Source organism: Chiloscyllium plagiosum, chromosome 39 (genome assembly GCF_004010195.1).
Source record: "Chiloscyllium plagiosum isolate BGI_BamShark_2017 chromosome 39, ASM401019v2, whole genome shotgun sequence".
Taxonomy (NCBI): domain Eukaryota; kingdom Metazoa; phylum Chordata; class Chondrichthyes; order Orectolobiformes; family Hemiscylliidae; genus Chiloscyllium; species Chiloscyllium plagiosum.
The window spans coordinates 3377422-3388284 of record NC_057748.1 but is presented as its reverse complement, the minus strand read 5'-3'; the positions used below and the strand labels follow the sequence as shown (position 1 = coordinate 3388284).

Genomic DNA, 10863 nt, shown 5'->3' with positions numbered 1-10863 from the left:
TCACTAGCTTTCGGAGCACTGCTTTGAACCACCTGATGAAGGAGCAGCGCTCAGAAAGCTAGTGCTTCCAAATAAGCCTGTTTGACTTTTATCTGGTGGTGTGTGATTTTTTTTTAAACTATGCTTACCCAGTTAGTCTGGTTTTTAGTTGCTACTGGCAATCTGAGATATTCAGGGTTTTGGGAACTGGCCTGTTGGGTTTAGAGTGAACTGTCAGCAAATCTAAATCTAATCGCTTTTATTCAGGATGGGATGCAGCTCAGTTGGCTGGATGGCTGGTTTGTAACAACAGTGTGGGTCCGATTCCTGCACTGGCCGAGGTTAAAATGTAGGTCCCTTCTCAACCTTGCCCCTCTTTGGGATGTGGTGACCCTTGGGTTAAACAACCACCGGTCCTCTGGGATGATGGTGACTGTTTTTTATAATGTTGAGGCCCAGGCTAATGCTCTGGGGACATGGTTTCAACTCGCAACATGAAAAGGGATGGAATTTAAACTCAGTTAATAAATCAGCAATATAAAGCTGGCCTTGATAATGGTAACCATGACAACTGTTGTCATCTAAACCTGTGTGGTTCACTAATGTCCTGCAGGGAAGGAAATCAGCTCCCCTTATCTAGTATGGCCTACATGTGACTCCAGGTGCGGTGATATGGTTGGCTCTCAACCACCCTCTGAAATGGCTGAGCAGCCACTCAGTTTTAGGGCAATTAGGGATGTGCATCAAATGCTGGCCTGTCCTGTGGCTCACATAAACAAATACATAAGATTGTATTATCAGTTCTTGGTTAATTTCTCCTCGTATCTCCCTCACCCCTGACACTGCCTTCCCATTGGTTTCTGTGTTGGCAGTCCCAGTTGCAGAGAAACCTCTGATGAATGTGAAGCTAGGGGAACTGTCCCGATGGATCACTGGACGAGATTTCACACCCAATGGCGTTATTGGGGCTTTGCGTAGAGGTAAGGTTATAATCCAACTGAATCTGCAAATAATTGGCAAATAAATTATATTGGAAATGTTTGAAGTGTCCTTTAATCAGGCTTTGTATCAGTTCATTAGTTCCCTGGAGGCTATTTGCCATAACCAAAGTCCTGCAACTGAACTGGGGACAGTTGTGAGGTTCAACAGAACCTTGTTTTAGCTATAATAAACACACCAAGCACTGGAGAAACTCGCCAGGTTATGGGCAGCATCTGGAGAGAGAGAAACAGAGTTAATATTTTGGAATCCAGTACGATTCTTCTTTGGAACAACTCTGAAGGGTGTCATGTTAGACTTGAAACATTAACTCTATTTGTCTCTCCACAGATTCTGCCCACCTTAGTTTCTGCAGCACTTAGTGGATGCTGGAGATCAGAAATAAAACGTGTTTTGCTTTTACTTTAGTTACTTGAGATTGTGGAGGGTAGGACAGGATGTTTCTCCTGGATGTATTGCCCTGTACACATTTACTTGTGCATGCACGCCTCTGTGGTTTGTCCATGAATTCAGAGATTTATACAGCGCAGTCTGCATCATCATAACTCCCACTAAAGGTGCGCTAATCCAAATTTCCTGCACTTGTCCCATATCCTTGAATGTTATGATATCGTGGTCTGCTGAGGACAGCAAAAAGGTGACAAATAGTCTGAAGGGAGAAAAAAAAATGGAAAATTAGAGGGAGAATCAAGCAAATATACCCACCACAGGCTCTGTCTGGATATGAGCTGCTTAAAACAGCCAGCTCCCATTTTCACCTCCTCCCTATCCCTAATACCAGCTTTTCTCCTTCCCCTGACTTACTATCAACCATCTTTTCATCTGCATAATTTTTTCTCTGTTTTTCTCTTGCTGGAGTCCATGTCTTGAAATATTCATTTAGTATCTTGCTGTCGTCTTGTAGTTCCACACATCGATGGCCACATAGATCATTAAGGGGCCTAATTGCTCTTAATGCTTTTGGTGAATCTTCTTTGGATTTTTAAATTAGAGTCATAGAGATGTACAGCATGGAAACAGACCGTTCGGTCCAACCCATCCATGCTGACCAGATATCCCAACCCAATCAAGTCCGACCTGCCAACACCCGGCCCATATCCCTCCAAACCCTCCTGTTCATATACCCATCCAAATGCCTTTTAAATGTTGCAATTGTACCAGCCTCCACCACTTCCTCTGGCAGCTCATTCCATACACGTACCACCCTCTGAGTGAAAATGTTGCCCCTTAGGTCTCTTTTATATCTTTCCCCTCTCACCCTAAACCTATTCCCTCGTGTTCTGGACTTCCCCAGCCCAGGGAAAATACTTTGTCTATTTATCCTATCCATGCTTCTCATGATTTTGTAAACCTCTATAAGGTCACTCCTCAGCCTCCGATGCTCCAGGGAAGCAGCCCCAGCTGTTCAGTCTCTCCCTATAGTTCAAATCCTCCAACCCTAGCAACATCCTTGATAATCTTTTCTGAACCCTTTCAAGTTTCACAGCATCTTTCCGATATGAAGGAGACCAGAATTGCTCACACTATTCCAACGTGGCCTAACCAATGTCCTGTACAGCCGCAACATGACCTCCCAACTCCTGTACTCAGTACTCTGACCAATAAAGGAAAACATACCAAACGCCACCTTCACTATCTTATCTACCTCCAACTTTACTTACAAGGAGCTTTGAATCTGCACTCCAAGATTCTTTGTTCAGCAACACACCCAAAGACCTTACCATTAAGTGTATGAGTTCTACTAAGATTTGCTTTCCCAAAATGCAGCACCTCACATTTTTCTAAATTAAACTCCATCTGCCACTTCTCAGCCCATTGGCCAATCTGATCAAGATCTTGATGTAATCTGAGGTAACCTTCTTTGCTGTCCACTACACCTCTTGTACAAAGCCACGTTCCCATAAGGACGAGGTGCTACTGACTGTTTTAACTGCGCTCTCTCTCTCTTTCTCACCAGGCCACGACCGATACTACAATAAGTACATTAATGTGAAGCGAGGTGGCATTGGGGGAATTGCCATGTTGCTGACTGGTTATGTTCTGCTCAGTTACATCTGGGAGTACGATCACCTCAGTAAGTGGAGCCCCCTGGGGCTGGATGTTTGTCATTGAATGCATGAGAGTAAATGTCACACACATTGCAGCTATACCGAAGTACCAAGGTGTACAATATGCCGCATGGAGGAAGAAGAAATGTTAGTGCACTTTCTAGTATGTCCAGTTTGAAATGTTTTGCAATGTACTTTGGACAGTTTAAATAGTGTATTTTTCGGGAAAGAATGGGGAACAGAGTTTATTCCGACTCTTCATTGAGCTGGTCGGATGATCAGAGCATCTAAGGAGTGGGCAATTGATTCCAGTCTTGCACCCGTGCCCTGAAAACGTTTTTCCTTCTCCACACTGTCCGAAAAGCACTTTGGAACTCCTGGTCCAGTGCCACACGGACCACGGTGCTTCAAGAAGATGGCTTACTGCCAACTTTCAGGGCAACAGATTTCCTGGCCTTGCCAGCACGTGCTCGTTGAGTGCACCATCATAACTCCCACAGTGTGTTAATCCCAATTTCTTGCACTTGTCCCACATCCTTGAATGCTATGATACAATGGTCTGCTGAAGATAGCATTAATACAGCACTTGCCAGTGCTGTATTTGGCATTTCAATCATACCCTAATTACTCCAATTTACATGGGAAGGTGCTGACTTTTATGAGTGTTGCTGGGGTTTGAGGGAGAGGCTGAACAGACTGGGGCTATTTTCCTTGGAGCATTGAAACCTGAGGGGTGACCTTATAGAGGTTTATAAAATCATGAGGGGCATGGATAGGGTGAATAGCCAAGGGCCTTTCCCTGAGGTGGGGGAGTCCAGAACTAGAGGGCATAAGTTTAAGGTGAGAGGGGAAAGATTTAAAACTTTTTTCACACAGAGGGTGGTATGTGTATGGGATGAGGTGCCAGAGGAAGTGGTGGAGACTGGTACAATTACAACATTTAAAAGGCATCTGGATGGGTATATGAATAGGAAGGGTTTAGAGGGATATGGGCCAAATGCTGGCAAATGGGACTGGATTAATTTAGGATATCTGGTTGGTATGGACGAGTTGGACCAAAGGGTCTGTTTCTGTGCTGTGCATCTCCATGACTCTGAGATGTCCTGCAGCCAACCAGAATGTAGTGTTAAGATCATACAGGAACAACCTACCATGAGGACCTTTTGTAGTGAATGAGGATGAACTCTTAGTCAGAAGATATGTGGGTTCAGGTTCCCCTCCAGAAACTGGTCTGCATAATTCAGTCTGACTTCCAGTGCAGAACTGGAGGAGTGCTGCAGGCCAAAGGTGCTGTCTTTTGACCGGAACCTTAAAACCAGGTCCAGTTTGCCATCTTGGGGTGGACAAAGAACTCTCCTGGCATGATTTATAAAGAGCAGGAAGATACATGCCCCAATGTCTATGTCAGTATTTGGTGCTCAATCTCCATCAATGAATGTGTGATTTTAGTCATTAATGCATTGCTGTTTGTAAGAGCTTGCTGTGTTGGAATTTGTTGCTTGTTGCTAAGTTTTCATGTAATAGTCACTTTAAGCCAATTGAGTACCTTTTGATTTGAAGTAAAATACTTTGGGCTGCACTATAGGTTGTGAAAGCTGCTGTAGGAACTAATGTATTGTTGCTATAAGTCATATGCTTTCCACAATCAATTGTTTTAACTTTCCTTTGACCGTTTGTAACTTTATTTCCCACTCAGAGCACGAGCGATGGAGGAAGTACCATTGAACTGCTGCTATGTTCCACTCGCTATATTTATGGAATTAGAGACGAGTGTTCAAGTTAGAATCATGAAAAATAAAATCAGAACCAGTTTCAGTGCTGAATTGCTCATTCTTTTGGCTTCTATACTTTGTGACTGAATATTCCCAAGTGATGGTACAATATGAACTGAGCAGAGCATCTGTCATCAGAAAAATGCTGGTATCTATTATGAAGGATGTAATAACAGTGCATTTAGAAACACATGATCAAGCAAAGTCAACATGGCTTTCTGAAGGGGAATTCATGTCTGACAAATGTATTAAAATTCTTTGAACAGGTAACAAGTGTGATAAAGGGTAATCAGTAGATGTAACAAATTTGAATTTCCAAAGTGTTTAATAAGGTGTTGCATTCAAGGCTACTTATGATAAGAGTCCCTGGGTATAACGTGAGCATGGATAGAACATTGACTTAACTAATAGGAGGCAGTTGGAATCACGGGCATTTTTAGGATGACAAACTATAACTAGTGTGCCACGGATCAGTGCTGGGGCCACAATTATTTATTGTACATATTAATGATTTAGATGAGAAAAGTGTACCACAGTCAGCTTTACAAATGATATAAAAAGATGGGAAGGTAAGTGGTGATGATGACAATGTACCGAGGTGTTTAGACAATGGGTATAATCTTTACAGATGGAATATAATGTGGGAAAATGTGAAATTATACACTTTGGCAAGAAGAAAAGAATTGACAAGGAGGTTATGACTCACTCCCCTCCTCCACACCTGATAGCCAAAGAATTCCAAAAGTGATTGACCACTCTCAACGTCCAGAGTGTCCCACCAAGTGTGGCATCATGGAGCGCTAGATTATTTGAAGTAGCTGGAGTAGAGGAGAGATCTCCTTTGGTTCGAGTCGTACCTAGCAGAAAGGAAGGTGGTTGTGGTTGTTAGAGACCACTCATCTCAGCTCCAGGACATCACTGCAGGTGGTCCTCGGGATAGTGTCCTGGGCCCACCACCTTCAACTGCTTCAGTAAAGGTCATAAGGTTGGAAATGGGAGTGTTCACTCAGGATTGCAAGATGTTTGGTTCCATTTTCAAACTGCACTTACATGCAGCCAGACATGGGCTAAGAGTTGAGTAACATTTGTGCCCATAGGTGCTAATGCCCATTTCCAATGAGAGAGATGACATTGACATTCAATGGCATTATCATTGGGTCCACCACCACCATCACCTTGGTGCTTGACTGCAAACTGAATTAGACCAGCCATATGTACACTATTGGCCACAAACAAAGGTCAAAAGTCAGGAACTCTTGTGAATAACTCCCCTTTTGACTCCTCAAAGCCTGCAAAACAGAAGTGTGAAAGAATACCCTAAATTTACCTGCATAGATGCAGCTCCAACAATATTCAGAAGCTTGACACCATGCAGATTGTAAAGTTAAACAGCATGCCATTAAGCAGTTTAGATATTCACACTCTCCACTACAAATGTAGTATAGTTACAGTGTGTGGTATTATATGAAATGCATATGTGATTGGAGCTTGGGAAATAATGGATAAGTGGGAAATGGCAGAGGCATTGAATAAATTCTTTCCACCAGTCTTCACTGTAGTAGATGCACTAACATTCCAGAAATACTAAATAATCAATAGGAGCTGAGGAAATAAAGACAAAAAAAATCACTACAGAAAAAAGCACCAGGGAGACTAATGGACTAAAAACTGACAAGTCCCTGGACTTCAATTGTTGGAGATACTCAACAGGTTTGGCAGCAACCTGACAAGAAAAATATGGTTAACACTGAGTCCAGTGATCCTTCCTAAGAACTGACAGCATCCAGGAAATGTCCCCTAGACTTATTTGCAAGATTTGAATCTACAGCTACAAAACATTTCTTGTACAAACTTAATAAACGCCTTTCTGTGCTCAGATTTACCATTGGAGCATTCAAACGAGCTCTCTATTCATCAATGTTTTAGTGGAGAAGTCAGAAAATGGAGCCTCACTGACCATCTACCAAAAGCCTCCATTCATTGGCCAATATACATGTTGGAATCAGTATAAGTCCCACATGCTAGAACATCATTCATATCGGTGACCTTGAGAATAGTACCATAGCCATTGGTGCACCAAGCAATTTTGACAATGACAAAGCGCATGCCAAAACTACCCTGTGTCAGTTTGGAGATACCCTGATTACATCATCATTTGTAGATTGCAAAAACTCAAGAAATGGCCTTTGTTCATCACTTCAGATTCTGACTAGTGTCCGGTCTATCTCATTACCTGAGAGGGGCAAAGTGTCTGAAACATTTGAACAACAGATGAAGCCAGCTGTCACACGCTACTGCAGTGTAGTAAACCCACGAGTGGTTTTCTCCATGATCAAGATGCTGCAGTCAAGCCAAAAAAATACTTCACCTACCACACAAATGAATAATGCCATGTGTTTCAGTGCCAATGTGATGCCAGGTATCTAGACTGTAGATACCTGTGGCACTCCATTAACAACAGATTGCCACCCTGAAAGATAACCCCCTCATCCCAACTCTGTCTTCTGATAGTTAGCCAATATTCTTTGTACTACCTCCAACACCATTATGTCTGATTATGACTGATGGAATCTTTCAAACAACACATCCATTGATCATTCGCACTAGGCATTTGAGTGTGCTCAGCCAAGCCTGAGGATTATATCCATCATGAGAAGTGGTTATGCTAGGAAATAATTAATTAAATGATCCAGACCGTGCCATGAGTTTTGCTGTAAGCCATCAGTGGGGCTGCGTGCGAGTGCCAGAAATAACATTTGTGACAATAAAAAAAATTGTATATAGATATTTTCCTGATCAACCTGCAGCAAATGGGACTGGAACCCAGGCCTCTTGGCTCAGAGGTAGGGACACTACCACCGTACCACGAGGGTGCTAGGAATTTATACATATACAGTTGGTTCTGCTATAACACATTAGTTCCATTCTCGTGCAACCTGTGTTGTAAGAAAAGCACATAATAGCATCACCATTTAAACTAATGGGGTTGGAATCGCGTTATAACAACGCACATTTTCAAAGTTCACACTATAGAAAATGTCCCCAATTTGTCAGTCATGTTAGAGTGAATTCACATTAACCAAAACGTGTGTTATAGCAGAATGATCTGTGTATTACTCCTTTAAAAAGGAAGCGTTTTGGAGACAGCTAATTGCTCCTGCATCTCTGTGGCAACATCCTGACCAATTTGATCAGGCACGTCGATTCTGAGAATCAAGATTGACAGGTAACTGTTCTTGCTGCTTCTGCATGTCAATGATGGCCCATCTAACCAGCACTCTCTTCTCATGCGGTGTAAAAGGGTGTCCCCTTTGTTTCTTGCATCCTAGTTCTGATGAGTTGGAGATGAAAATTTTCATCTTCTTGGTCTCCTTTGGGCAGTATTTAATTTCCATACTACCGAGCAATTATTAACATTTGCATTTCCAAAAGGCATTATATAAGGTACGACATTTAAGACTACTTAATCAGATAAGAGCCCATGGTGTTGGAGGTAGTACAATAGCATGCAAAAAATATTGGCTAACTATCAGAAGACAGAGTTGGGATGAGGTGGATGTCTTTCAGGATGGCAATCTGTTGTTAATGGAGTGCCACAGGGCTCAGTGCTGGTGCCACAATTATTTACAATATATTAATGAGCAAAGTGAATGTACTGTAGCCACGTTTGCAGATGGTATGAAAATAGGTGGGAAAGGAAGTAGTGAGATTGACACTAAGACTCAGAGGGATATAGACAGGTTAATTGAGTGGGCAAAGTTTGGCAGATGGAATATAATGTGGGAAAGTGTCACTTTGGCAGGAAGAATGGAGCAGAATGTTATTTAAATGAAGAAAGACTCCAGAAAGCTACTGAGCAAGGGATCTGGGAGTTCACATCCATAAGTCAGAAAAAACATAGAGTCACACAGATGTACTGCACAGAAACAGACCCTTCGGTCCAACTCATGTCGACCAGATATCCTAAATTAATCTAGTCCTATTTTCTAGCACTTGGCCCATATCCCTCTAAACCCTTCCTATTCATATACCCATCCAGATGCCTTTTAAATGCTGTAATTGTACCAGCCTCCAGCACTTCGTCTGGCAGCTCATTCCATACATGCACCACCCTCTGCATGAAAATGTTGCCCCTTAGATTCCTTTTACGTCTTTCCCCTCTCACCTTAAACCTATGCCCTCTAGTTCTAGACCCTCCCCACCCCAGGGGAAAGACCTTATCTATTTACCCTATCCACACCCCTCATGATTTTATAAACCTCTATAAGGTCACTCCTCAGCCTCCAACACTCCAAGGAAAACAGTCCCAGCCTGTTCAGCCTCTCCCTATAGCTCAAATCCTCCAACCCTGGCAATATCCTTTTAAATCTTTTCTGCACCCTTGCATGTTTTGCAACATCCTTCCTATAGCAGGGAGACCAGAAATGTTCAGTGGGTAATTGAGGGGCAAATAGGATACTGACGTTCATTTCAAAGGAAATGGAGCATTGAGAGAGGAAAGTCTTGCTAAACGTATACAAGGTATGGGTGTGATCATATAATACTGGGAGCAGTTCTGATGCCCTTATTGAAGGACAAGTGGAGGCAATCCAGAGAAGGTTCATTAGGTTGATCCCAGGTATAGAAGAATTTTCTTCAGAGGAGTGACAGAGTAAGGTTGTGCTTGTACTCAGAATCATAGGATCCCTACAGTATGGAAACAGTCCACTTAGCCCATTGAGTCTACATCGACTCTCCGAAGAACATCTCACATAGACCTACCCGCCCCCCCCTCCACACTGTCCCTTTAACTCTGCATGCCCCATGGTTAATCCACACATCCCTGGACACAATGGGCAATTTAGCATGGCCAATCCAACCGAACCCGCACATCATTGTACTGTGGAAGGAAACTGGAGCACCCGGAGGAAATGCACACAGACACAGGGAGAACAAGCGAACCCCACACAGACAGACAGTCACCTGAACTGAATTGAACCCAGGTTCTTGGCACTGAGAGGCAGCAATGCTACCCACTCAGCACCAACTATCAGTGGTATTTAGAAGAATGAGAGGCAACCTGATTAAAATCGCAGATTATTTGGAGGCTTGCAGAGTAAATACAAAGAGGTGGTTTCCCCTTATGGGGGATTTCAATTAGAGAGCATAATCTCAGAATAAGGGGTTTCCTATTTAAAGAAAGAATGAGGAGGAATTCCTTCTCAGAGGGTGATCGAACTGCGGAATTATTTCCTGCAGGGAATCATTGAGGCTGGGCCATTAAGTATATTCAACCTCTGAGAAGCATTTTTAAATTCAGTAAGGGAATCAAGGGTGAAGGGGCAGCTGGTGGGAAAGTGGTGTGAGGATTACCAGATAAACCATATTCACATTGAACCTGCTCCATCATTCAATGGGCCAAATGGCTACTTCTGTTTTACATCTTATGATTTTATGGCACTATAACAGCTCAAACCCGGGACCTGTAATGTCTAAGAGGACAACAGCAGCTGATGCAAGGGAATATCATTGTGTACACGTTCCCCTCCAAATCATACAATCCTGGCTTGACACTACATTACCATCCCTTCATGATCACTGAGTCCTAAATCCTGGAGCTCCCTTGCAACCAGCACCTGCCAGTACCTCACAAAGACAGCAGTGATTAAAGGTGGCTCACAGCAATTTTCTCCAGGGCAATTAGAGATGCTCAATAAATGCTGGCCTTGGCCGTTATACTCATTCCACAAGCAGGTGAAGATAAGCATTCATTATAAGTTTCTCACATTTATGTTTAAATCCTTAATAGGCTCACCTTCCCCCTCTTCTCTGTAGCCTTCTGTCCTAGGGCCACACCCCTCCAACCCTAGTTGTTCTCCAAAGGTTGTGGTAAGCTGCGTTATCAAAATATTGCAGACTACATAATCACCAGAAAGTTTTTGATCATGAATTTGATCAAACTGACTTGGACATTTCAGAGGATAATTAAGCCAATTCATAACAGCCTAATGCCTAAAGCTATACTAGTCTGATTGCAGATGCTAAGATGATTCAGGAATACTTAAATGGGATACTGGCTGGGAATA

General features: G+C 42.8%; 1 protein-coding gene across 1 annotated transcript; it reads left to right on the top strand.

Annotated features, from left to right (window-relative positions):
* The first annotated feature begins 237 nt into the window (after positions 1 to 237).
* LOC122542115 (ATP synthase subunit f, mitochondrial-like) lies at positions 238 to 4849 on the top strand. Its single transcript, XM_043679502.1, has 4 exons — positions 238 to 328; positions 852 to 959; positions 2936 to 3052; positions 4723 to 4849. The coding sequence occupies exons 1-4, from the start codon at positions 253 to 255 to the stop codon at positions 4749 to 4751; spliced, it is 330 nt and encodes a 109-aa protein (XP_043535437.1). The 5' UTR covers positions 238 to 252; the 3' UTR covers positions 4752 to 4849.
* The last annotated feature ends 6014 nt before the right edge of the window (positions 4850 to 10863 follow it).

Excerpts from the sequence above, each read along its gene's own strand:
- LOC122542115 (XM_043679502.1), top strand. The coding sequence starts at position 253 with ATGCAGCTCAGTTGGCTGGATGGCTGGTTTGTAACAACAGTGTGGGTC. Across the intron at positions 960-2,935 it reads TATTGGGGCTTTGCGTAGAG|GCCACGACCGATACTACAAT; the intron begins GTAAGGTTATAA and ends CTTTCTCACCAG. Across the intron at positions 3,053-4,722 it reads CTGGGAGTACGATCACCTCA|AGCACGAGCGATGGAGGAAG; the intron begins GTAAGTGGAGCC and ends TTTCCCACTCAG.